At 40.3% G+C, this 27121-nt stretch overlaps 1 protein-coding gene across 6 annotated transcripts in view; it reads right to left on the minus strand.

Annotated features, from left to right (window-relative positions):
• Positions 1–27121, minus strand: part of vps13d (vacuolar protein sorting 13 homolog D) — a 55611-nt gene that overhangs the window by 23639 nt on the left and 4851 nt on the right. For 2 of the 6 annotated variants that reach the window (XM_053642808.1, XM_053642810.1), the window contains exons 3-55: positions 26382–26561; positions 26209–26286; positions 25285–25475; positions 25100–25180; positions 24885–25001; positions 24692–24796; positions 24382–24552; positions 24144–24244; positions 23886–24054; positions 23368–23469; positions 22927–23128; positions 22593–22775; positions 22362–22489; positions 22200–22266; positions 21686–21865; positions 21447–21577; positions 21224–21356; positions 18871–21102; positions 18438–18589; positions 17249–18340; positions 17065–17155; positions 16849–16975; positions 16593–16773; positions 15562–15744; positions 15032–15079; positions 13933–14092; positions 13613–13826; positions 12389–12560; positions 11067–11182; positions 10763–10975; positions 10378–10649; positions 10156–10289; positions 8094–8249; positions 7396–7594; positions 7227–7301; positions 6920–7117; positions 6648–6737; positions 5728–5868; positions 5479–5604; positions 4424–4529; positions 4165–4317; positions 3788–3923; positions 3556–3603; positions 3329–3479; positions 2923–3139; positions 2582–2829; positions 1917–2108; positions 1689–1815; positions 1455–1597; positions 1226–1356; positions 924–1099; positions 633–756; positions 37–272 (exon numbers count right to left, since the gene is read on the minus strand). In XM_053642808.1, coding sequence (XP_053498783.1) covers positions 37–272; positions 633–756; positions 924–1099; positions 1226–1356; positions 1455–1597; positions 1689–1815; positions 1917–2108; positions 2582–2829; positions 2923–3139; positions 3329–3479; positions 3556–3603; positions 3788–3923; positions 4165–4317; positions 4424–4529; positions 5479–5604; positions 5728–5868; positions 6648–6737; positions 6920–7117; positions 7227–7301; positions 7396–7594; positions 8094–8249; positions 10156–10289; positions 10378–10649; positions 10763–10975; positions 11067–11182; positions 12389–12560; positions 13613–13826; positions 13933–14092; positions 15032–15079; positions 15562–15744; positions 16593–16773; positions 16849–16975; positions 17065–17155; positions 17249–18340; positions 18438–18589; positions 18871–21102; positions 21224–21356; positions 21447–21577; positions 21686–21865; positions 22200–22266; positions 22362–22489; positions 22593–22775; positions 22927–23128; positions 23368–23469; positions 23886–24054; positions 24144–24244; positions 24382–24552; positions 24692–24796; positions 24885–25001; positions 25100–25180; positions 25285–25475; positions 26209–26286; positions 26382–26478 — 10796 coding nt within the window. In that variant the 5' untranslated portion in view covers positions 26479–26561. Of the gene's footprint in view, positions 1–36; positions 273–632; positions 757–923; positions 1100–1225; positions 1357–1454; positions 1598–1688; positions 1816–1916; positions 2109–2581; positions 2830–2922; positions 3140–3328; positions 3480–3555; positions 3604–3787; positions 3924–4164; positions 4318–4423; positions 4530–4933; positions 5009–5478; positions 5605–5727; positions 5869–6647; positions 6738–6919; positions 7118–7226; positions 7302–7395; positions 7595–8093; positions 8250–10155; positions 10290–10377; positions 10650–10762; positions 10976–11066; positions 11183–12388; positions 12561–13612; positions 13827–13932; positions 14093–15031; positions 15080–15519; positions 15745–16592; positions 16774–16848; positions 16976–17064; positions 17156–17248; positions 18341–18437; positions 18590–18870; positions 21103–21223; positions 21357–21446; positions 21578–21685; positions 21866–22199; positions 22267–22361; positions 22490–22592; positions 22776–22926; positions 23129–23367; positions 23470–23885; positions 24055–24143; positions 24245–24381; positions 24553–24691; positions 24797–24884; positions 25002–25099; positions 25181–25284; positions 25476–26208; positions 26287–26381; positions 26562–27121 lie in introns of all 6 variants that reach the window. The other 4 variants (XM_053642813.1, XM_053642812.1, XM_053642809.1 and 1 more) reach the window with 4 other exon arrangements.

Below are 27121 nucleotides of genomic sequence, written 5' to 3' on the forward strand. Positions count from 1 at the left end.
TGCCAGCCTACAACATCTGTCTGTTAGAGAACTCACTGAGAGAATGTGAAAGTTGCAGCGATATAAATGAAGTTCTCATAGTAGAGTTTGTTGTACTCTCTAAAGCAGTTCATGTCAGCAGTGACCTCAGAGGAGCCAGCTCCTTTTACAGTCAGTGTAAGGTAAGGAGGAAGAATGGGCTCATCACAGGCATAGTCCTGTACCGCTCCAGGTTTCACTTCGGTGTGCAGTCTGATATCTGGCACTTCGTACTGCCAAAACTGGATTGGCACCTGAAGAAATGACACCATTTCATATAACAAGCCCCAAGATAAATCTTCACAGTGCCAAACTAGATAGCTTAACACAGAATATAAAAGCATATACATGATGATTAAACAAGAAGTTTTTAAAGATTCTTTTCCTCCTGTGAGGCAAATTGCAACTGGCCCCACCCAGATGTATCCTTTGAGGAAAAGAGGCAGAGCTGAAAGCTCTATTTTGGCAAGGGACAGCGACACATTTTTAAAAAATGATTATAGTATTGCCATAAACGTATCTGTTAAATGCTATGATTGTTATATATCTAAAAACATTACAGTATGCACGCTGAAAGTTAAAGTTAGTCTAAGTCTAAAAGATTAGTCTCTCACCTCTGACATGTTGTCTATGCGGAAAGGTGAAGGCAGCTGGTCTGTGTCACTAAATGAAATATGATAGGTCGCTCCTTTCAAGGCAATTTCAGCAAGGAGAAAGTAGCATGTACCCAATGTGTCCCTAAAAAAAAACACGTGTTTAATAAAAAAATAATAATAATTTTTATATATACACACACACACACACACACACACACACACATATATATATATATATAAATAATGTATTTAAATGTATATTCATTGCCGTTAGCAACTGACTTTATTTTTCAATCAAATTACTGGTACCTCATATTGACATGGAATGATTTGGGTTTGTTGACTTCAAATCCTCCAGACCAGGTGCAGTTGGGTACGTCCATGAGTCGGACACAAAGGAGTTGGTCGTAGTCATTCCTGGGCCAGTGGAACACCACACTAGAGCCTGGCAGAGTGGAGATATAGCCCTCGGGATTTGCTGTGCCCTATAGTGCACACAGTTTGTGTTATATGAAATAATTTTTATCACATTCATAGCATACAATATAAACAATGCTAACACATGGCCAACGATACAAGGTGTCTTTCTTTCAAAAGAACTGTGTTTTTACCTTTCCTCTAGCAAACTCTCTTTGGGAGAAAGCCAGCTTGTGCGAAGATTGATTGTCAAGCAGATAGCGAGGTGCAAAAGTCACAATGTGGGTGTCCTGGTAGCGTCCCTTCCCTTTTCGGACATTAATTCCTTAAACAGACCATATCAATACTGTTAAATCGCATAATGCGCAAATGGTGAAACTGATAAAACAATACTACATAGAGACGAGAGAATATACCAGTCACCTATATTATAGATGAGCCCCGGTCTGTTCCCAGGTTGGATTACTTTAACTGCTCGGACTCCACTTCCACCATCTAGTGAGAAACCCTGACACCAGCCTGGAACACCATCTGGGTGGATCCCTTTCCCAACACGCATAGTGCACCTGATGGACCAGAAGGAATTCCTAACGTGTCAGATCAAGTAAGAGAAAGACTGATCAACAATAAACATTTTGCTGACTTCCGGTTACTTACATTAAAGGCTGTTCTTTGTCTGTGTAGCAGAAAAGGAGTGGACTCAGGCTCCGGGCTAACTCATGCTCCTCGAACTGCCCAGCAGCATCTGTTTTGCTGTTGTCCTGGCGGAAGATCAGAGGCAGCCCTGCAGCCCGCAATACAAAGTGTGTATGTAAAGTCATACCTAGACTACAACATTTATAATCTCAGTTATTGCACTTTAGTAGTTATTGCTGGGTAGTGTACCCGTCTTGTTTAGGAGCCAATAAGGGGCGGAGATGAGGATCTTGAGCGCCCCATCTGCTCGAAGAATGATGCGGATGGTGAGACACAGCAGCCGCTTGTTTGTGTCATACAGACGCATGCGCACCACGTAGTTCTGAGTGCCAGAGGGAATCAACAGCTCCTTACACACTGGGAAGTTCTCCAGAAGAACACCTGAGATAGATGAGGTAAGGATTAGGCGCAATGCCACCTGTCAGTGTGCTTAAATACTGGATGTTATTTTAGATGGACTATTAAATTATAAATATTGAAACATGTGATACTCCTTTAACGCTGCCAATGACAGCGTTAAAAAGCATTTTCCGAGTTTGGCCCTTTGAATCTATCGGGAGATTATGGAACATAAGCAAACATGTTTACGTGAGAACCAGAAAAGAAAAAAAAAAGAACACCATTCTGCTGAAGTGTGTTATGAACACTTTATGGACATAGCAAAGATGTGCAACGTTAAAAGAAAAGTTGAACACTTATTAGCACGAAACGTGTAAGAAACATATTTAGAAAGCATCTGGTTTTGAGCTGGCGAAAAGAATTAGTATCAACTACACAAATGAATTATTTGAGCAATTTGACTGCCCTGCTTGTTTTTTTTAAAAATCTTTGACACAAGTTGGTCTCTGACTTACCTAACTCTATGTTCTGTGTGGTGTCTGCAGCATGGAGCACTGCCTCTTTGCCTGGCTTGATGTTTCCCTTGATTGAGGTCCCTTTGATGTAGTAGTTGAGGTCACAGGGCAGCAGGTTAGTCAGCACTAAGGTGGGTAACAGGTAGATGGTGTGACCTGGCTGTCTGTAAATCTGCTTAGCACTACCAGTGACCATTTTAGCCGGCTGTTGATCAGGATAGTTCTCCTTCTTGATAACCACGCAAAACCTAAAAAGGACACACACAAACAAAAAAAAAAAAACCCTGATATTGCCACTGCATTCATTTCCAACACTTTTCATATGTCAAACCTGTATTTACCTGAAGCTACGTTTGTGTTGGTCGTCAAAGTCAGCTGACTGGCACTCCCTCTTGCTGCTGCTGACCTCGCCAGGACGCTCCACACTGGTCCAGTGGATGGGAACCTTACAGAAAAACAGTCCCAAGCCTTTAGGCCGAGCCTGCAGTCTCCATGAGGTCAGGTGAAGAGGGATAGCCAAAGCTTCTCCAGGCAGGATAGGTGGAAGCACAACAGGCTCTGTTGGTAAATTCAATCAAAATCACTGAAATCGCATACCTTTATATGAATCAGGATCTTTCCTGATATTTTATATATCACCATTGTAAATGAGAACAATGCGTTTCTTGAAATTTCAATAAATACAATTAAATGGAATATTTTAAAACCTGAAAATTGATACAAAGAGGAGAACAGTTAGATACTCACTGTCTGGAGCAGAAGGGCTGTCTAGCCGTATCTCCATGGGCACTTCTAAGCGATTTTTCAACATGAGAGCGGACTGTACAGTGATTACCTTGCGTGCACTACCCTCCATAGTGATGGAGAACACCACTCGGACCGGGGGCAAGGCTGAAAACTGCATATGATATCAGAAGCTTGATGATTAATAGCAAAAAAGTCTACTTAATTAAACAAAATGTTAAAAGACTTACATATACATGGGGATGTATGATATTTGTTCTGCTGATTGGACTACCCACCTAAACACCGGACACACAAAAAAATATATATAAAATGTTAATATGTCTAGCTTTAATAACTCAAACAGTTAGGCTGCTATGGTAAATGAAGAGTTTAAGGATCTGAGCAATTTACAGTGAATTATCTTTATTTCTGAAGTCACAGTATAATAGTACGATGTACATTAATAGGGTCAAACCTCACCGTGTTGGAGGGGTTGTTGCGATCAGGAGCAGCATAGCGGAAGAATACACCGACCTTATCAACTGAGACGGGCTTTACCTGCTCCCAGCCTCCAACACGTACCAGGAGCTGGTGCAGCTTTAGTTCATGGGTGTGTCTGAGAGCAGAACAGCAAAAATTCAGACCAGCGGAGAACAGACGAATAGTTATCAAAGTAATATTTAAATTCAAAGAACAATGCCTTAAGGTGCCAGAAAAATCTTATGCTGAGAAGGTTCTAGTATTTTATTGGTCTGTGCAATTTGCCTTTTTTTTTTCCCCAGCTGAATGCAGATGTGCCACACACACACACACACACACACACACACACACACACACACACACACACACACACACACCTGTGCCTAAGTTTCTCACGGGCCTCAAACTCAAAAGGAATCTCCTGCCCTGGCAGCACCTCTGTCCACTGACTGATGTTGTGTGTGTCATCTGTCCCAGGCCCATGCACATCTGATATAGAGTCGGCACTACTGCTGTGAGACAGTGCCACCCTGAGGACATAATAAAGGATCACGCTCACAAAAAAAAAGAAAAAAAAAAAAAAGAAGCGCCATGCTACTTTAGAAATAAAATACGGACTTAATTAGCCATTCTGACCTGGTTGGGGTGGTGGTTAGGGTGGCAAACCACATAGTGCAGCCAGTATGATTGCGCAGGGCATAGGGTATGAACGGCTGCCTCCTTTTAGACAACTTCACTTCCGCTGAAGTCATAAAAGGAAACAAACTATCAGCAAAATGTCAAAAACGTTTTGTGTCAAGCCTATGAATTTTTTTTTTCCACATACAAAATGTCATTTACTCATGACAATCCACATTTTTGTTTAGACATACTGAACATGCACATGCATCGTTCTAATCAAGAAAGCATCTTATGAAATAACAATCAATGTTTCAGCAAACAAAAAGCAGTGGCGTGATGGTGCAAATGAACGAAGCGCTACCTGCTATTGAAATCAAAACATGCTGTTTAAATATCGACTCCAGAATATGAACAAAGAGAGAAAGAACAAGCAAAACATTAAAGAGGTGAAGCTAGAAGACAAACTGTCTCCTGATGATGACTACCGGCTTGGTTACATTTTTATGCTTAGTCTACAACCTGTACCTCGGGCATAAATCTGCTGCTCAAGGCAAGTCAAGCTGGCAGTGCTCCTAGTTCTAAGGTGAGCAAGAGGAACACCTGATAACACAGAGGGAAGGTTAGAGAAAAGGACAAGAACAGAGAAACAGACATGCAAGTTAAGACACATAGAAAGAGACATGCAAGGGAGATGTAGAGCAGGAGTACTAAGAGAAGAATAGGCTGTGTATGTACATTTCAGAACTTTAATTACAGTCATTGAAAAGCATCTAAACTACACTGAAATGAAACTCTATTAATAAAGATATTTTCATTATATTCTCAAAAATACAATTTGGGGTGGAATGTTGAAATTCAATTGATTTATGTTTCACTTTTAAGAGTTACCACAAAGCAGCTTTAGAAAAATGCATGTCTAGACCTGAGGACTGCAGTGGTGAGAAAAAATAGATTCCTGTAAAACACTTGGGAGAAAGCAAGCGAAGATGTATCTCCCAGTAGGATAAAGTGTACAGAATGGTTTCCAGCGTTCACTCCGAGTCAAGATTGAACGCTTGCCTGCTACTTACTCTGTCCAAAAGTGGGGGGGTCCACGGAGGAACCCATCCAAGACACGGAGGCGGAGGACTGTGGCGACTGTTCGTCTTCCTTACAGTAGTCTGCTAACCACGAAGTCTTGGTGGTGCTGTACTGGTCTGTGTGTCAGAGCGACAGGCCCACAGCAGGGTGAGAAAAATCTCACACCACTCATAAATATGAAGGTAAACAGTTAGAGAAATGAAAGCAGATGTATAAAGTGCTTGACCCAGACTGGCTACCGAGTAAGACGGAGGTGATGTTCATGTCTAGTCTCTCCTTGGCTTGTACCCCTAGTTTCAGGCGAGAAGGATGGAGCCGGCCTGCCGCTTGCTGCTGCCAATTCAGGACACAGGGCCAGGGCTCGATAAATGGCTCCCAGCCTGCATACACATACACAGACAGGCACACCTTCATGTCACCTCTCCTTTACTTTCCAAAAGAATGCTCAATTATGCCTTTACACAATAATAATAATACTGCTAATACTACTACTACTACTATACATAATAATAATAAAAATAATAATAAATATTAAGCAAAGTGTTAATGATAAAGTACATTAATATAACTTTCGGTAATGAATTATTGAGAATTACTATAAAAGAAAATATATATATAACCAAGAACTACAGTACTGGTTAAAATAGATTTAAAACCATTTACCGCATCAGCGTGTCTAATGTTAATGTTTGGAGCTGATACAAACATCGTTGAGAGTTGTGAGTAACCCTCAAAATTATTACCAGGCCTGTCTCATATGAGTGAGATGGTCAGGATGAGCTGTACTGGAAAAGATTAGTGAGATATGCCAGAGTTAAGCTATTCCGGTTTTTGAAAGTAAACTGAGTAATGTTGGTACGGTTATTTTATTTTACTGAGGGAAAGACCTGTTCATTTTAGTTGCAGAAAGGCCTATCCGGATTAGCACACTTTGTAGGGATCTGAAAGTGGGCAATGAATGAGTTCTTAAATACAAAGAATGAGGTATTTGATTAAAACCTTGTTTACTATTTTTTTTCCTGCTTAACTGCCAATAGTGGGTAAACTGTAGTTTAAAAACCCCCACATGTTCAAAACCTTTTGACTGGGAGTTTAAGTGAATGGATTGAGTAAATGGATAAATGCAGAGGTATTAGACTCGTTTAAAACTCCAGCTCACCTGAGAGCTCCCTGTTGTAGTAATCTCCAGACAGAGTGAAACTAGCTTTTCCTTCCTGTGTAGATCCAATCCTCTGCAGCACAGACAGCCCTTTAATAACACAGAGGTAAAAACACATTTTAGAAATGATCCCAAATCCTAAATCTCTCTAAATATTATGATTATTCAAGCGGAAAAGGCAGAAATGAAATAATGATGTAAAGGCATATGACGTAAGGATCCAATATTATAAAGAAGTTGTTTTTCTACTGGGAAAGGAGGAGTTATCTCACGTGAGAAGGTGAGTTCAGCCAGGGGGACATCACAATCCAAGCAGTCATCAATGAAGCAGATGCAAACACTCTCAGCCTTGACCTCCACCCCAGACAATGGGGGAGATGAGTGGGAGCCGGAATCAGAGTCGGCTCCGCTCCTGCCAGAAATGCCCTCTGCGTTTTCTAGCAGCCATGTGGCAGCCTGATCCAACTGACCTACAGCAACATCACCTTATGTGTCACTTTACTCACCATGTTTCTTTAAGTTTAAGGTAAGTAATAGGCAAGTTACATGCAGAGTACTCAGTAGAATACAATATTTGACCTGTGCAATGAATGAGAGCTCGTCTGCAATCTTCCCTCCTGAATCCCAGATCCTGAAGACGTGTTAGCTGACTTTCTAAAATTACATAAACATACCACTTTAATACATTAAGATTTGAAATTCTCAGACATTTCTGAAAATCACAACATAATCTTCCGAGTATCATTACCCAATAGGGCTTCTGTCCGATGCCTGAAGCTGTCTTTTGGTTTGGTGGAAGTCTCTGGGCTTGCAGTGGACAGGACTGCCTGGGACGCAAAGGCAGGGTCAGTGACACTTGGGGAGCCAGTGGGGATGGACTTAGCAATAGCCAGAAAGAGCTGCACATCGTTGTAGGACAGCCGGATATCCAGAGCAGGAAAGTGGATCTGTGAAGGCAAGTCATAACAGGAATATTCCAAAAGAAGGAAATACAGTTCAGAAAGTATTGGAACAGCAAGGCCAATTCTATTGTTTCCTCTATACATTGAAGACATTAGGATTCAAGATCAAAAGATGAATATGAGATGACATTAGAATTTCAGCTTTCATGTCCTCAGATTTATATCTAGATGTCTTAAACAACTTGGCAACGTCTGTGGCAGATCACCCAATTTTTAGGCGAGCAAAAGTAATGGAATAGATCATCTTAAATTAAATTAAAGTAAATAACAATTAATATTTTGTTGCTTGCAATAACTGCATCAAGCCTAACTGACATCACCAAACTGACGCATATTTATTTTGTGTTGCCTGTATTCAGCGTATAGCAAAAAGAAAAAGAATTTTCTTTGTTGCTCCAATACTTTCGAAGGGGACTGAAAGTCTGTTGAGGAAACATATATTTTTAGGAATCATTTTGGGAGTATTTTTTGAGAGCATTCTTACCTCTAGCAGTGGAGGAAAATCTTCTATGTTGAAGGCATCCAGCAGGCCCGAGCTGCTCTGATAGGTAGGACTGCCACAGAGCTCAACCTGCACATTGACAGGATCAATAATAGACAGCGCCGTCTCCTGCTCACTGCCCAGCCGACAGGAATACACCTGAAAACGTGGGAATCGATAAAAAGCAAGGATTAACCTTTTTTTTTTTTTTAAATCATTTTGTCTGTGTTAATGCAAACAGCATGTATTTTTACTGGGATTTTAATATTTCACCCACATTTACTTCCATAAATCTATTTTAAATTAGGAACACAATAATTCCCCTATTGAAACCCGTTCAAACTGCAAAATTTAATCCCCATGACGTTTAAGCATAAAATCATGCATTCTGTGTGCAGAATTTTAACCCTTTAAGCGGCAGCTTTTATTTTGTTGACAATCTTTCAAAACACTGAATTTATTTATTTATTTTTCTGAAATGTGTGCTATTTTCTCAGGTTTAGCCTCTGGGGAAAAGACATACTTTTCCCTTTTTTTCTGATTCTGCTGTATTATAGAGCACTGCAGACCAACTGAATAAAATGCAGCTATAATTGTGTGGGTGTGTTTGTATGGATATCAGAACTGTGGTGTGTTGTGTACTGAAAATCTTGTTTGTGTGTGAACAGTTTGAAAGAAAGAAATGATTATACTGGAAATTACAAATCCCACCCATATATATGGGACAAAGAAGGCTAGTGAGCTTTGAAGATTTTTGCATTATGTAAATAAACTGGTATTTAAAAGGTTAAAATTCTGAAAATTAATGAATGTTTGGTCATTATGATCAGAACTGATGCTGGTTAAAAAAAATTAAGTCAGTGAAAGTGGGAAAAAAATTCATATATAATATTTCTATGACAGTTTTTTTGACATGGACATTTTTGTCCTTTATGGACCTGAGTAGTTTTTCTTTTTTTAATCTGACACTGCATAAACTATATGAATGCATCAAAATCAATATTGTTGTTAATCACTGACACATCAAAGACTGTAATAATCATCAAAGAAAAAAAATTGTGCCTAGCATTTAGTATATGGAAAATAATTACAATTTTCCTTTTTTTTCATAAAAAAAAAACCAAACATCTGTGGCATTATGTAAACAAACCAGCATTTAAAGAGTTACAATTATGAAAATGAATTAATGTTTGGTAATTATGATCAGAACTGATGCTGATAAAACAAAAAAATATTAATATATACAGTGAAAAAAAAAATATGTGAACCTTTTGGAATTTCATGGTTTTCTGCATAAATTTGTCATAAAATGTGATCTGATCTTCATCTATGTAAAGGGTATTGACAAATATAATGTGTCTAAAATAATAACACTAAATAAATTCTGATCCCTCATGTCTTTATTGAACACACTCATTCAACATTCAAAATGGCAGTGGAAAAGTAAGTGATCCCTTAGAATTAATAACTGGTTGACCCCCCCTTGGCAGCAATAACCTCAACCAGGCACTTCCTGTAGCTGTGGATCAGACCTGCACATTGTTCAGGAGGAATTTTAGCCCATTCTTCCTGACAGAACTGCTTTAGCTCTGTCATATTCTTTGGACGTCTCATGTGTATGGCTCTCTTCAAGTCATGCCATAGCATCTCTTATTGGGTTGAGGTCTGGGCTCTGACTTGGCCACTCCAAAAAGGTTCACTTACTTTTTCCACTGCCATTTTGAATGTTGAATGAGTGTATTCAATAAAGACATGAGGGATCGGAATTTTTTTGTGTTATTATTATAGGCACATTTGTCAATACCCTTCACTTAGATGGAGATCAGATCACATTTTATGACAAATTTATGCAGAAAACCATGAAATTCCAAAAGGTTCACATACTTTTTCTTGCAACTGTAATATTTTTATGATAGTTTTTGGACATGGACATTTTTGTCCTCTATGGACCCATGTGCAACTTTTTTTAATTGACGCACAAGGGTCAAACAAACATTAACCAGGCTTTTAGCAAACTTGCACTGATGCAGTACTAATGGTTACAATGCCATGGTAAATGATTCACTTCAATTCCAGCCAAACTGCCAGAGAATGGTCTGTCCAGAAGACGAGGCTTGTAGGTGAGGACAGTAGTGCCCTTCAGAATGATGGCATTGGTGTCTGAACATGACGAGTCTTCCACAACCACAAACTCAGTCCCTGTTCAGAACAAACGAGCACATACTACTATGACAAAAGGATTGACCAAAGAAATGCAATACATATTACAACATGGAGAAAAATGTACCTGTTGCATTAAGTTTAACCTCCAGATATCTGTCCTGAGTGACAGGAACAGTGGAGCGTTTTGTAACTACTCCACTCTTGACAGTTTTGGGCATGACAGCGCCTGTCGTGCCTGGGTCACTGCTGCTGCTGGGCCAGCGCTGGCGGGTAGGTGCTTCTCCCTTCTCCACAGACGTATGCAGAAAATCCCTGACTAGCTGAAGCCAGTCAAAAATCAAGAACACTCGCAGGTTGTTTAGCACCACAGTGAAACATGAGGAATCCCGGGTAGATCTAGGAGACAAACAGATTACAAGCAATCATAACAGGGGAGACTCATTCTGAAGATTGATGCTACATAAAGAAGTCATGTTACTAACCTATTATTTAAAATTGAGCAACAGTACCTGTAATGTAGCTCCAGTTGCAGGGAAGCTCGATTGGTGCCTGTTCTAGAGGGCTGCAGAATGCAGTCAAATACATTGTGCTTTCTCTCTGTGGCCTTGTTGGACCGACTATAACGAGTGTCGTAAGCCAAAAGCGAATGAGACACCAGGTTCACAGACTTGGATCCGTCAGAGAAACTCTCAAACAGCAACTTGGATTTCATAAAGTCGAACCTATCGGGCAAAAACACAAAACACTTCATCTTTGCTGCAAGCCATAAAATGATTCCCTTCACATACAGAAATACATGAATAAATGAAATACCTGGCCAAAGACTGCTTATGTCCAGAGGATTTGGAGCCATCTAGCAACTCCAGACTGACATTCTTCATGTCAACTAAGAAAGAGAGACCTGTATATACATCACCACTCAGCACCGTCTGTCAGTGAGAAACGCAGAGGAGCAGAAGACATTAAGCTGCTGAAAGGAGTCTTCTGATAGTGACTCATGACTGTGAGAATTCAACACCAGCACTTTATTACACATCAATACATACAAAACATTTGTAACTACAAATAACCCATATTAAAATATAGTTTAAATAACTATAGTAAATATAGTACTTAAGCTAAAATGTCTAATAAGGAATATAAAAATTTGAAGATCAGCTAGCATGATTGTGCTGCGAAAAATATTTGCCCCATCCTGATTTCTTCTGTTTTTGTGTATCTCTCATACTAAATTGTCTCAGAAATTAAAACAAAATCTAAGATAAAACAAAGGCAACCAGAGCTGGGCTGTGACAGTGGCAGATTTTTACCATGGGGGCGAGGGTCACTGCTAACCCTGAAGAACATTAAGGCTTGTCTGAATTTTGCAAAAACACATCTTGATGATCCTCAAATCTTTTAGGAGAATTTTCTGTGTATTTATGAGACGAAAGTGGAACTGTTTGGAAAACAGGTGTCCCGTTACATACGGTGTAAACCAAACACAGAATTCCACAAAAAGAACATCATTCCTATGGTCCAGCATGGTGGTGGAAATGTGATGGTGTAGGGATGCTTTGCTGCTTCAGGGCCTGGGCAACTTGCAATAATTGAGGCAAACATTAATTCTGTTCTCTACCAGAAAATCCTAAAGAAGATTGTCCGGACTTCAGTCTGTAAGTTGAAACTCAAGAAGTAAGTGAAAGACTGATCTCCAGTTATCGGAAGCATTTGATTGCAGTTACTGCTGTTAAAGGTGGCACAACCAGATTTCAAGTTTAAGGGGGCAATTAGTTTTTCACATGGGTTATAGGTGTTGGATAACGTTTTTTTGCTTCAATAAAAAATAAAAACTGCATTGTGTGTTTACTCAGGTTGCCTTTGTTTTATGTTGTATTTTGTTTGACGATCTAAAACTATTTAGTATGAGATATACACAAAAACAGAAGAAGCCAGGATAGGGGCAAATACTTTTTCACAGCACCGTATCTACATAATTGGCAGCCCCTAAGCAACTTTGTCACATACTTTTCCCAAAGGACCAGAAAAGACTTACAATGTATCAAAGTCTCGACTGGCACTGGGTGGAAACTTTTTAAGCAAGCATCTAATAGTACAAAATAGACAAACACAAGATTTTAACATCAGGAGCTTACATAGGTGCTGGGGTCCTGTAGGTTGTAAGGTCTGAGGAATTCCTCCACAGGTTCTCCCAGGTTGTGTTCGAGCAAGCCACGGATCAGCTGGTACCTCTCCAGAGCCAAGGAACAGTGTACAGAAGACAGGCTGCCATGGATGGACATGTCTGGGACTGCATGACTCAACTCCCTAAAACACAAGTTAGAAACTGCTAACTGTGGAAAACACTAGTGATGTGCAGACTAAATGTAGTAACAGTTTTGCTTGCATCAATGTGTTAACATTACTGCACATACATCAATAGGGATGACAGATAAGAGGAGGTGATGTGGTGCTTAGCAAAGCTTAGTCATGTTTTCTCAAAGGGAAGGAGTCAAAAATTTCAAAATTATAATAACATTTTCAGGAAATCCTTATTCCTAAAAACATCTGATCTAGCTCACTAGTTAATCAGTAGAGCCCTTCATGAGTTGGGCTAGGTGTGAAGGAAAACCATAAAACCATAAAGCAATCCAAACCATTATTGAACTGATTTCTATTTGAGGATATGCATTTACACTAGTGCATTTTCATTTTAAAACGGCGTTTTAAAATGAAAACGAGCCTTGTCTACACTGGCGTTACCACTGTGTTTCAGAAACGATCTCCCTCCACACTACACGACCAAAAACGCATGTCACATGACCATTCATGCACACTGGGCATGTGCATACAAGTGTAAACAGGAAGTCGGTTGCTAGTCACCGGCAGGCACAACAAACCGGCGTTCCACGTAGGGCTTACACCGCTTGAAATGTCTGCTAAGAATGACAACAAAGCCAGCAAAGCTTGCGGATCCGTTTCCATGTTTTTGTGTATACGATCAAGGTAGCGTAATGGTCATATGGAAGGGGCTTGATGAATCAGGGAAGGATACGCAATGATCCAGAAGATCCAATCAGGGAGAATGTGGTCAGGCACGCATTCGTTTTCAAAAGTCTTCGTATTGGTCTGTTTACACTGAAACGTGAGCGCGGAGTTTTCAAATTAAAACAGGGTCTTTGGCGTTTCCAAAAGTCTCCGTTTTCGAGGGTCAGAAACGCCAGAGTAGTGTAGAGGCATAAACGTAGCAAAAATTATGCGTTTTAAAACGAAAACACACAAGTGTAAACAGGGCCTTAAAGATAAATGACTGCTTCTTAAAAACAGACATAATGAGATTAGGACAATTGATTGTTTTTTTTAATCAAATGCACCCTTACCTGTCCAGGTTGCGTTCCACTTTAAGTTTAAGGTGGCAGCGCTCCTTCAGCAGGCTACCTCCAGTCCTGTGCACTGAATAGGAGGGGAAAACCAGGTCTGTGTCTATGCGCTTCACTCCACTGTCCCACAGTTCGCAGGGCAGCCACTCTGCAGCAAATAAATCCATCTCCTGCAGATCCACAGCAATGCAATCCAGTAGACACACGTGATCCTCTACAAGAAAGAAAAAAAAAACGCACAGCTTAACTAGCACATCATACAAAGAGAGTGTGGAATGTTAGATTCATGAAACAAACACTAAAGGGTTACAGCTATTAACCTGGACTTAGAAGTGTATCTGCATCAGAGCTGTGTCCCATGGCTGGCTGAGGCTTGCCTAATGTAAAGCCAGAAGCGGTGGTACTGGAGGCTTTGACTCTGTCTGCGGACACCTCTTCACTCACTTTCCCAGAAGTAGGCTGAGCATTCTTCACACGATCCTTTGGGAAAGACAAGAGCATTAACATAAAAGGCACTTTGGGTTCAGCGCTGAATGCCTAAAAAAGAAACAATAATGATTAACATAATGTTTGTGAAATCAATGTTTCTGCAATCACACCTTATAATATTAAATCAGAGGGTCCCAGCCCTGGTCCTGGAATGACCCCTGTTCAGCTCCTGACACACCCGATTCAACTAATCAGCCAAGTTGAAGTGGGTATGCTAGAGGATGAAAATGTGCAGGACAAGGGGTACTCCAGGACCACATTGTGGCTCAGAGCATAAAACAAGCACAAAATGTCTGATTCCATTACGTACACTACCCGTCAAATGTTTAGACACACTCATTCTTTATTTAAATTTTTCCCTCTACATTTTAGAATAATCAAAACTCTTGAATAACAGAAATTAAACTATTGGAATTTTCATGTTGTCATAAAAATAATCCAAAATAAATGAAAATAATTGAATATTTTAGCATCTTCAAAGTAGACACCCTTTTTGCCTAGAAGTTTCAGAAATGTATTCTTGGCATTTTCTCAACCAATTTCTTGAGGAATTTCCCTGAGATGCTTTTTAAACAGTATTAAAGGAGTTCCTACCTATGATGCACACTTATAGGCTGCTTTTCGGAATATTTCACTATAAGTCATCCATTTTTTTTTTAAATGTAAATAAATTTAGTTTTCTAATGAAAAATTTTATTTTTGTCTACAACACCGATTTCATACATTTAATCATGCACCTTCAGTTCAAAAGGTTTTTAAGATCATGAGAAACATTTCTACTGTCTCCAAATTTTTAACAGGTAGTGTACGTGCACCGGGAAGCTGTAAAAAGGCAGATGAATACATGCCACCCGAGGAGTAAAACTATCATTTAATAGGAATATACAGTGCAAAGCAAACATGCCAAAACTTATCACCAATGACAAATACCTTATAGTGGGATGGGTCCTTGTATGAATGAGCATGCAAAATCAAATTCTTAAGAAACAAAGTTATGAGATAGTGAAGGTTTGTATATAAAAGCAACAACAAAAAAATTATTATAAAATGAAACATTCATTCATTGATGTTAACTTTAACCAATATAAAATGACAAGCATGAAATAAAATGCTTGTGAGATATACCACCACAAATTTTCATTAAAAGCTTGCCCAATACTCTGTAAGTAATCATGCACAGAAAGATGGGGCTGCATCTATGTAGCTCTTTTGTTTTCCTGCAGATGGCTGTGACTAGAACAATAACAATAAGAAGCACAAACTTCCTCACAAAGAAGACTTAATCCTAATAAAATATTTTCCTACTGAATCTTGCAGAGGGAAAATGCTACATAAATGCAACAGGTGCAGAGTGGTAGAATTGCAGTGTGTGTGTGTGTGTGTGTGTGTAGATGTACACAATGGGTGGCAGGACTCACCAGAGATGGGAAAAAGGTATGTGCCATGGTAAGTTTCTCTACCTTGTCTTTGAGAGAAAAAGTGCCATGGGTGCCTGCAAGCAGGAAGCTGTTGCGCACTTTGAGCTGGCCCAAGTTAGCCACTATGAGGCGCTTTGAGTGGGAACTTTCTGGAATCAGGAGGACAGGAGCCCCTGCCTCAATGTCCAAGAGCACACGTGAGGCTCGCTGTGGATGCTCACGCACCTACAGAGCCAAGGAGAATTAACAATATCAAGAAAATGATCTTACACTGTATTCAACCGCCCCTTCAGCTCCAGCTACATATTTATTCTCGTATTTATTTTATTCATCTCATTAACTAAGTAATAGTTGTTGAGGAGGAATATAAGGAGGCACATACATACATATATATATATATATATATATATATATATATATATATATAGTTGAGGAGTATGTTACAAATTATCCTCGCATTTTAGTCACATGATTTTTCTATTGCGATGGCCATATTTGGAGTCGTATTTCTGGCTTCATTGTACAATGCAAACATACCTAGATGTGAAAGATGGCTAACATGACTCATCATTACTTTGGAAGAGCTCACTAACTTTTGCTAATGTTAGCAACACTTGCTGCCATGATAAACTTCCCAATTGTCCCATAATGTAGCAAGCTAACTAAATTAGCTACAAGGCATCATGTCGATCCACGGCACTGTTACTTGTTGACGATGTACTGTATGTAGTCAAGTATGTTAAGGGAAGTAGATTAACACTATAATTGAAAATCTTCTGAATGAAGCACAGACACAGTCCTGTATTCAGTCCTTAAAATGGCAGTAATTATACAATGTGATGTCAGATGAAATGCAAGGATAACTAATAAACCTCAAACAAACAGCTAGCTACTGAAACTATACTGCCCGTCATTGCAACATGCCAAAGATCCCACATCTAAGGATTATGTCATTTTGGCAGACGAAATACCATTGGTCAAAAAAGTGGATAAGAACACTAAATAAACCATTCAAACATACCCTGTCTAAAGGTTAACATAAAACAAACAAGGAATGAAAACAGCTTGCTTACCGCCTGACCCTCCACGGCCGCTCTCTGCCTGCCTAGAACGTCCTGTAACTGGGTGAAGTGCTGGATGAAAGCCACCACCTCAGTTTGGAAACGCTGTGTGTGTACATACTGCACTGAAGCCATCTGCAGAGACACCTTCATATCACACTCCCGTACCAGGAAAGGGTCAGGTTCTCCATACCTGCACAAAGGACCTTAATTAGCAGTTTATAATAGAATTTCATACTGTGAAGTGCAGAATGTATTAGTAAATTACTTGAGTATGTTGAAAATAAGTGCCTCTCCACCCCGTGTTGTGAAGCGTTCCCTGTACAGATCTCCATGTGGGGTCAGGTCACTTAGTGACAGGCTACCCAGACTTCCTTGCAAGGCAAGGTCTCCCTCTAAAATAATGTTGCGCAAAAATGATGTTAACAACAGTGGTCAGATGAATATTATAACTGCATGTTATTAATTAGACAACTGAACTTACCAATCATTTCTAAGTGTGTAAACAATTTTGACACACTAGCCTTAGCTAGTTCGTTGGTCTTTTTATTCAACACTAGAGACAAAGAATGAACCTGTGAAAGAAGAAAGACGTTTCAGTAAAAATGCTTATGTTTGTTTTCCATTTTAAAAACACAACCGTATAACATTAATAACCACTTTTTTACCTTCAGGTCCAACTTAGTGTTGACCTTCTCCTCTGATTCTTCTTCATTTATTTCAGAAAGCACATCTGTTAAATCAGCAAAAGCGGTGTTAGAATGAGGCTGTCCAGACATGGATTGAGGAGAAGCACTAGGCACTTTCATGGCATGGTTGTTGGCAGTCGAACCGATGCCGAAGAAGTCTAGAATGACAACCCAGGTTTGCAGTGTGATGAGAACATCTAGACAGTTGAAGTCTACATCTACACTACGACCGATGCTGCCGTAGCGTGTCTGAAATTCAGGATGCCGTCTATCCACCAGAAGCACATTGATGTGGACCAACGAGTCATCCAAGTCTGGCAGAGGGTGAGGGGATGGTGTATGGCGAGAAGGCGATGGAGGAGGGGTGCTGGGGCATTCTGAGTCCTTCTTACTTTTCCGGCTGGATGCAGAAGTACTGGGGTGCCTCTGGTAAAACTGGAAAACGTTCTGTGCTTCTTCCATTTGAGCTGGCAGTGAGCGCGGCATTTCTGGAAATACAGCACTAGATGTTGTCGGGCAGGATTGAGAAAGGTATTCTTTAGGGTTGAAGGTAGACGGTTTGGGGGCTCCTCTGGAAACCATGAGGTGCTTATGCTTTGATTCAGGATTTTGGTCCAAAAGGTCTTCCATTAGCAGAGAGTGCAGAGCCAGTTGGATTGACAGAGTGTGAGGATGGTCTTTAGTGAAATCTCCTTCCAGGTCCTGGAAACGCAGACTAACCAGGTCCTGAGATCCTTGGCTAAGATCCGCACTCAGCTGCACCTGGAGCTCAGACATCTTGAAAGTGGCTCTGACCTGGGTGAAAGAGGGAAGCTCGACAGAAGAGCTGTGATTCTGGAGAGGAAGAGGGGTTGAGAGGAAGGATGATATTGAAGAGTAAGAAACGTCGAGAGAAGGATCTCGGGGGAACAACCCACCCTGCGGATCAGGGAAGCGATATGGTTTGGTAGAAGATGGTGTAGGGGGTGGCGGAGTTGGAGGTTGACGAGAAATTGGTTTCTCATCCTCGATTAAAGATAGATTATCTAGAGTCTGGAGGAGCTGCTCATACACAGGTTTACAAAGAAAAACCTAAAAGGAAAAAAAACAAAGGAAAACATGAAAAAATGCCATGAAAATGTGAACTTCGTAGCAAAACAGGCCTATTGTACTTTTTAGAATTTCTTACCTGAACAGCATTTACAAATTTGCCCTCAACTCTAAGTAATCCTGTACTGTGGTAAGATCCCTCAAATGACTGAAAGGAGAACTGTGTGTCTTCAACAGCAGAAACTTTCTCAAGTGTAAATTGGATGGTGGTGTCTTTAAGAATGTGAAAGGCTGAAATAGAGAACAGAAAGTAAACATACTGGGCAGTAAAATCCAATAAAAAATTAATAAAAATGTCCAAGATCTTGTGTTATTAGCATGGTTACTGTTTGTTCTCCTAAATAAGATAAAGCTTAATAATCAGCTACTGTAACTTGGCTAACACACATATTTCAACTGATTTATAATAATGTCCCAACAAAATTGAACAAATATGACCTCAGAATAAAGCTCTCCTATGTTAGTGCTATAATGTATCATAAAGAGGAAGGTTCATTTATACACATCCTCACCTTTTCCACGACTTAGATATTCAAAGAAATCATGGCGAGTAAATTGTGGCTCATCTAGGTTGAACACAGTCTTATGAGAGGGAGACTGAAGGGAGTTGGGCCCTTTCCTCAGGAATAGGTGACTTGTGTTGACAGAATACAGCCTTATATCCTTAACCTTAACTTGCAATTTCTCCCGCTCAGAGTCTTGCCCTGCAATAAAGTTCTGAATTGCAATGCTTCCAAGATGACCAACAAGAAGCTCTGGGTGACCAGGTTTCCGAGGAATGAACACAACGGGAGATTCTATACTGACGTTTAGTATAAGCTTGACCAGAAAGGAGTCCACACTTGGTTCTGTCTCAAGATCAGCGGGATCATTATGGTCTTCAAAGGATTCCAGTGGCCAATTGCACTGACTGTGAGATCTGCCTCTCCTGGATGGGGTATCAAAGAGTGACACCATATAACTGTATTCTGCTGTTTTGGTAGCCAGGACATTTGAAACTTTCGTGGCAGCAGTCTTTAGCATGGAGCGAAAGTTGTCTTCTACCTCATTGGCAGAAAGACTGAGCTCTTTCAAGAACTTAGCTGAGTGATTGTAGTGCAGGGATGCCATATGAAGCTCTAGAGAGCATTCTCCTTGAGACCTTTCCAAAAAGTGGAAATTTAAAGCCTCAGAAATTGGCATTAATGCGGAACTAGGGAATACAGCATCTACAGAGGTACTATCTTCTACATTTCCAATACTGACCACAAATTGACCTCTTCCACCTTCTTGAGTCAAATCTACAAGCTGAATACATCCTAGTGAGCCATTGACATCCAGTCGACTTCCCATTGACACATTGACTTTCGTCCCATTTATACTGGCTGTGGCAATTTTCATGCCCCTCTTTTCACTGCCTAAGGCAGTTCCACTTGAAACAGTTCGCAAAAGCAGCAGATTTAACCTATGGATCTCCACAGTTAACTCCTTATTCTGATCATAAGTAGACTGATAGTTTTCCTCTTGGTCCTGATCATTGGGCAGTGATGGCATCTGCTGTGTTGAAGGAGTCCATGTGCTTTCTTCTTTAGGAAAGGATTGCTGAAGAAATCTGAGTAGCTTGACAATGGTTTCAGGGTTGAGAATAATATCCAAATTGTTAACCTGCATGCTAGTAACCTGTAGGGAGCTTTCCAAATTCATTGATGGACAGTCTGAGCTGACAAACTGGTACTCCAGTTTAATAAGAGCCTCCTGATCTTTAAGAAATGAACTGAATGAAGATATTTTCTCAAAAGGCACACCCAAGTCTGAGGTCTCAGGAGACTTCCCATCTTGTGATACTGGTGATGTAGGCTGGCTCTCCCTTATACTACCAGTGGGCACATCAAAACTGAGGTGCTTATGGGATGCCACAAGCAGATCAAAATCAGACCCATACGTCTGCAATGTATCCACCAGGAGAAGTCCATGGACTGTGAGGGAAACCTCAGCATCGTAAGGCCGTTTCACAAAATGAGCATTTGTGCCAAACACCTTGAGGACAGATATATACTGCCCTTCACTTTCAACACCAAGCTGCATGTAGTTGATGTTGAATTCTGCAAGGAGTAGTCTAGACTCAACAAGCACCTCACGTGTGTGTTGTTCTAGAGTCATCACACTCTTGGTGAGATTTTTGTCAGACTCCTGGAGCTTCCATTGACTGTCCTCTCTCTCAAAAATCTTTTCATGTCGGAGCGGTAAAGGTTCAGGTGACTTGATGGTCTCTCCCGTATTGGCCTCATCTGTACTTGGACTACCCAGTCTAGCCAGGCAGCTTCTTAGTGCAGTCAACTTCTCCAGGTTGATGTGTATTTTGAGGTCTGGTAAGGTACCTGAAAGAACTGCACCAGGAAGCTGAGGATTTGAGGTATAACGCAGCCTCTGCTCCAGCTGTAAAAGCACATTGAATTTCTCTACTACATGAGTGGGCCCCACTTCATTCTCCTGTAGATGGGTCCAGTTGTCTTTGTGGCGACCAACCATGATTTGTAAGTCATTAAATGATAAGGAATACTTCTCGTATAGAATCTTGCCAAAGGACTGAGCTCCCTCCGTTGATTTAAGGCTAGAGAGGTCAGAGGACTTCTCCTGCCCTTTATACTCCGTCTCTGGTTCAGAAGGTGGAGACCCAGGAGGTGTTGCTGGTGGAGTTTGGTATTCCTCATCACTAAACTCATCTCCTTTTGACTGAGAGTCTTTGGACTTTGTTTTCAGATCCTCTATAAGTGCAAGAAAAGAACAAAGATATATAATTGGACATAAATCATCGTTATTAAATAAGCAATAACATTTAACAGAAAGTTCACACCAGTCAAATGAGCACAATTTCACACTCATCACCTTGGGAATTGGTAAGAAGGATACGACCAAGATCAACGACCACCAGCATGGGGTCTTTGGATTGAAAATCTTCAGGAAAGATAACCTGAGGTGCACATATATCCAATTTCATTGTCCATCGCTTACTATTCTCCTGTAGCAAAAAAAAGAAACAAATAAAATTAATTCAATTGACGGTGTTACCAGCCATTAAGAAACAATAGTGCATGTTAAAAAGTCTTACTATGAACTCTCCAACTAGCAGCTGGTCTATGGTCTGCCTGATTTCAGCTTTGGTTTGTATTTTGAGCTTGTTGTATTGTTTCCTTACTGCATCAGCCACCCTCAACTCTAACTCTGACTGATATCCAAAGCCTGGAGGGAAAAGAAAAAAAAAAAAAAAAAAAAGGACCGTCAGAATATCAAACAAAACATGCGGTAAGAGTGAAAGTTCTCACAGTGAAACTGAGCGTTAACAAATACCCGATGTATGAACTCTTCCCTTGTAGAAAAAGTCAGCCACTTTCTTGATAGCTTGGGGATTGTAGATGATATTGAGAGGGCTGGTATTGACCTCTAGCCTCCTCTCAAACCTGCTCGTTATTGGGTTACGCTCGTAGATCATCTCAAAGACAGGTGATGCAGAAGATTCCATGTCAGGGCCTAGACAAGTTGTATATGAAACTGTCTTAACAATCTTCATAAAAATTTATCAAATATCAAGGAACACACCATTTCCTAACAGTCATTGTATTTATCATGAAGAAATCTCCAATTTTAAAGGCAAAAAGTATATTAAAATCTGTTTAGAATCTGTTAATACAAAACAATGTCATATATAAAATATAATTCTGTTGGACAATTATTACTAATAACCTGCCATCTTCAGAAATGGGGCAAACACTATTCTGATGAGCCACTTGGGAGCCCACTGCTAACGCACTGATTTGTTAAAAATAATTACGCTGTTTGATTTTTCCTTTCCAGAGAGACTTACCGGTGCTGCTTTTGTCTGTGCTACTACTCTGTCCAAATGGCTGACTGAAAGTGAGAGCAATTTTGTTCTAGAAATAAAAAGAAGGTACAATTAAATCCTGAACCAGTAAAAAAAAAATTATACATTCAATGAAAAAATAAGAGAGAACTTCGAGAACTTTACTTTTGATGAGACTAAGAAAGGGAAAATAGATCCCTGGGTGGTGAGGTCTCTGAGAAAAAGCCCCCCAAGCTTTACAGAAAGTAAAGATGACTCTGAGCGGGGCAGAGACTCAACACCAATCTTCACTCCTGCAAATCATAAAACAAAGCATTCAGGTTTAGGGAAATAGAAAGACATTTGATAAGGTTTTCTTGCTGAGAGAATTAAAACAGCATGTTGAAATTACTCCACCTGAAAACTCCAACTGAATAACACCACTCTCATTGGATAAACGATTCAACTTGTCTTCCTGGAAAAGAGTGACAGTTGCTTTCTCTAAAGAGAAATCCAGACGTGCAAACAGGTGATCCCTCCGAGTAAAAGTATTTAACGTTTGAGAGTCTTCCAACGGGTCAAAGAGGTCATCTGTTTCAGCTGGAGATAGCAGGAGTGAATTAAATGACATTTTCACTATCTATTGTGCTATTGAAGGACAGCCATTATTTAAAAAAAAATGTTAAAGTGATAAATATATTATGTTTTTTATCATCCATTTATGTATAAATATAAATGCATCACAACTCACCCAAGATATCCCATTGGCTACTTCCTGGCATGAGCTCATCAGTCACTGGCTGGCCATCGGGCCCTCTCTCAGCACCTCCATACCAACCACCCCAACCTGGAAACCAAGACTGCAGATACTGAATCATACCAGAACTGCCACTTCTTGGAATGGCACCAGAAGGTGAAGAAGCAGTTGGGTCTGAAATGGTCTCTCGTGAACACTGAAAACAGGATACAGTAAACCGAGAACAGGAAACAGAAAATAACAAATGTTAACAGTAACTGATTATTGATGTACAGAAATGTTTCAGCCGCTAACATACACAGACGCTGTGGTTGGAGAACAGTGATTCAGAATATTGTTAATGTATACACTTGGCATCTTTGGCATTACTTTTACTCGCCGCAAGTTTCTAGACTTTGATGCCTTTCAGCATCGAAATAAGTCATATGAGCTTACCTCTGCAATTTCCTCCTGCTTTCGAAAGGATTCATGAACAATTTCCCGGAGAATCTGCAACTCCTCCAGGGTCTGTTCATCCTCAATCCTTTCAAGCTCACTCTGTTTATGAGAGACAGACAACACTCCTCAATCCTGTGGCTATAACAACCATATAGAGTTACTTTTTATAAAAGAGCACTAATATATGACTAGAAATATTTCGCAGTGAGCTAATGAGAAAAGACTGTTGACAAAAACTGAATCATAAATGAAATAACGTGACTCGGATTTTCAAATCATAATAATAAATAAAAACATTATTTAGCAACCCGGCACATTTAGAATGACCAAAAATGTGGAATATCATTTAAAACAATCGATGTCATTATCATAAGGGAAATGATTATGATCTTAACTTAAATAGAAAAGCACAATTTAAGAGCAACTCATGCGAAAGGTTTTCACAAACTTCTGGCATATACTGTAGTGTACTCCTTCAAGCACTTGCATCCCTACAGCTGTTTAGGGAAGTTTACCTCCTCCTGTTGACTCAGAGTAACTAGCTTAAGCCTCTGTCCATACAGTTTTGTGTAGAGCTGGGCATCGCGGGCTCGCTGAAGTGCAAAGTCCCAGTTACTCCGCCTCTGCTTCTCTCGGATCTCTTCCAGGTTAGCACTGATGGCAAACATCCACCACTGCCGGCAGCTACAGCAAACACACCACCATTTACCATGATGCAATAAAAACTGACCATTAATGGCTTGTATTCTTTACTCAAATGTAATGTGCCTTACTTTTCTGAGACAGAAACTTTGGGTCTCCACTTGCGGAAAAGTATCTCCCTTTCTCGCCTGTCAAGCTCCTTGAGAAAAGCCATTATCTGCTGATACTGAACCTGTATGATAGAGTTAACTGAAATCACTCGTACAGAACTTTTCACAAGAATTAAAACAAGTGTTTTTCTAGAAACATTTTAAAAATAGAAGACAAGACATAAAGTGCCAAAGTGTGTGTGTGTGTGTCATGCATTACCTGAGAAAGGTGCAGTGAGAGGGGTTCCAGCTGCACCTGGCCCTCGATGCGAGGCGTGTGGCGGGATCGTAGCGGTTCTTTTGAGGCATTTCTCCTCAGCAGTACGGACGCACACACAGGCTCAAATATGTACTGATGCTCCCTGCTTTGCATGCACATGGTCATGTTTTCCTAATCGGGAATTAAGAGAAGTGTGATGAAAGAGCATCTATGTTATAGTAGAAAACCATCTTTAAAATTGCCAACATTTCTGTAAGTAAATAATTATAACAAAATGATAGAATCGCAGGTAACGTAACCAACACACTACCTGTATTTCAGCCAGAGGAAGATCCCCGAGCATGGTGCACTGCGTGTCCCAGTACACACTGAACTCCTCAATCTCCAGCTGCTTCTGCCGCATGAGCTTCTGAGTCTACGGGCAGAGAATTGTATTATTAGTCGGATCTGTGACGCTTATTATTGTTATTGTTTGTATATCTATTAACATTTATTCATCTCACCGGTTCTTTAGAGGAGTTCAGTGCTGATACATTCTTAATACATACTCCAAAGGCAAAGGGCTTTTCTGGGTTAGAGAAGTCATCCTCAAACCTTAAGTGCACACCTTGAATCTTCAGCTACAACACGGAGAAAGGTCACAGAGCTGGGCTTTATATTTAAATGACAATATACTGAAACTCATCAACAAGCATGATATTGGTGGGGGGAAAGTTACCTCAATATTCTCCACTATCCTGGTGACCACAGATGCAGTGGCTGAGTACCAGTATGACTCACCCTTCTGCTCGCTTTCACTCTGAATGACAAAGACAGATTGTAAAGTTTATTTTCCTCCTGAAGGCAGGTAAACAAGTGAACTTCGCATTTATCAATGCACATTACTCTTTCTCTTTTCACTACCTTCCATCTGTCCTCTAAAGCTTTGAGCAGCTGTTTCTTCTGCTCCCGCTCTGCTTCCCTTTCTCGCTCTTCATCGTATTCCTGGGGATGTGCTGGACCAATAATCAGGTTCAGCTGAGACATGGAGATGACCCATGGATCACTATGAGGGCGATAGAAGGGGATCTGAAGCACAATCTTCCCAATGAAGCCTGCACAAAATGAGAAACGTAAAACAAACGTTATGACAATATGCATGTAGTCATTCATACAGCTTCAGTAAGCTCTTCCTGGTCAGGGTTGTGGTGGATCCGGAGCTTATCCTGGGAACATTGGGCACGAGCAGGGATGCCAGTCCATCACAGGGCATCATGCATGCACACATTCACCCACTTAATTCACAATTAGGGGTATTTTAGCAAAGCTGATCCAACTATTGGCATGTTTTTGGCTTGCTCATTTGGGATATATTCATGGGGATAAATTCATACATTGAAAATCTATATCCTGAATTTATATATTTCTGTAAAGCTGCTTCGGGACAATGTCCATTGTAAAAGAGGTATACAAATAAAATTGAATTGAATTGAATTTTGGGGGTGGGAGGTAAACAGAGGACTCTTTCTGAGTAAACCAACGCAGACATAAGAAGCACATGTAAAAGTGTACACAGACAGCAATCCAAACTCAGGATCAAATCGGAGACCCTGTAGCTGTGAGGCAGCAATGCTACCTGCGCCCCTGTATGTAGCCATGCTCTTTAATAATCAGAATAATACTACAACAAACGTCAAACTGCTAATGATCTTTTCGCATTAATGTCCCATATTACTTTTACCCTTCACTGACACCCCAGACCTCAATGCAAACACTAGCACACATTTTGACTTCACATAAATCAGCTGCATATTTATAACGTACATGAAATGTTAAATGAGCCCTCACCTGCTTTGACCTCAAAGGGTAGATCAAACTCTCGGAGTGCATCCTTCCTTAAAGGAAGATTCTCGAGCTCGACGGCTCCTGGAACGTAAATGAAATCCAGTCATTCCACTCAATCATTCAAATGACAGACACAAGCAGCATGCCACGCAAGTGTATGTATAAAACGCTCCTACCTTTGAGAAGAGCAACAGAGAGCTGATCAGTGTTAAGGTTGCTGACATATCTGCCCAGGTATGTGTTAAGTACCCAGGCAACAAGTCCCTCTAGCATGGTGAGAAGGAGAAGTGGCAGGGGATCCTCGATGACAACGGACAGAGGCTTTACAAGCAATGCTCACTCCGGGCATGTGAAGTCTAGAAAACAGGAAACAAAACGTCATAGTGTGACTCAGAGTCATGTGAAAAAATAAGTACACCCTATGGAAATTGTTGGGGTTTTTTTTTTTGTTGTTGTTTTTTTTTTTTACATATTTGGACAAGCAAACATTTGATCCTCTTTGAAGCCTATTAATAAAGTTGATACACTATCAAAAGACACATAAAATTGACATTTTGTAGTAATTTTTACAATTTAACTTAACAAAAAACATATCAGTCACATGGAAAAAGTAAGTACACCCCTACATTTATCACACGTTCAAATCCATAAAATTCAAACCAGGTGTTGAAGATTGGGTGCCAGTGATTAGAACCTGCTCAGGGAGTGCAGGTGGAACCTGTCTTATTTATACCCCTCTCATATCTAGTGTCTGGTGTTCCCTTTGCTATTGAGGTGTGTGGAGTCATCATGCCAAGATCTAAAGAGTTCTATAAGGCCTTCAGAAAAAAGGTTGTGGATGCCTATGAGTCTGGCAAAGGATTTAAATAGATCTCCAAATTATTTGAAATACCTCATTCCACTGTAAGGAAAATCA

The sequence above is a fragment of the Ictalurus furcatus genome, chromosome 15, assembly GCF_023375685.1.
Source record: "Ictalurus furcatus strain D&B chromosome 15, Billie_1.0, whole genome shotgun sequence".
In the NCBI taxonomy this organism is placed as follows: Eukaryota; Metazoa; Chordata; class Actinopteri; order Siluriformes; family Ictaluridae; genus Ictalurus; species Ictalurus furcatus.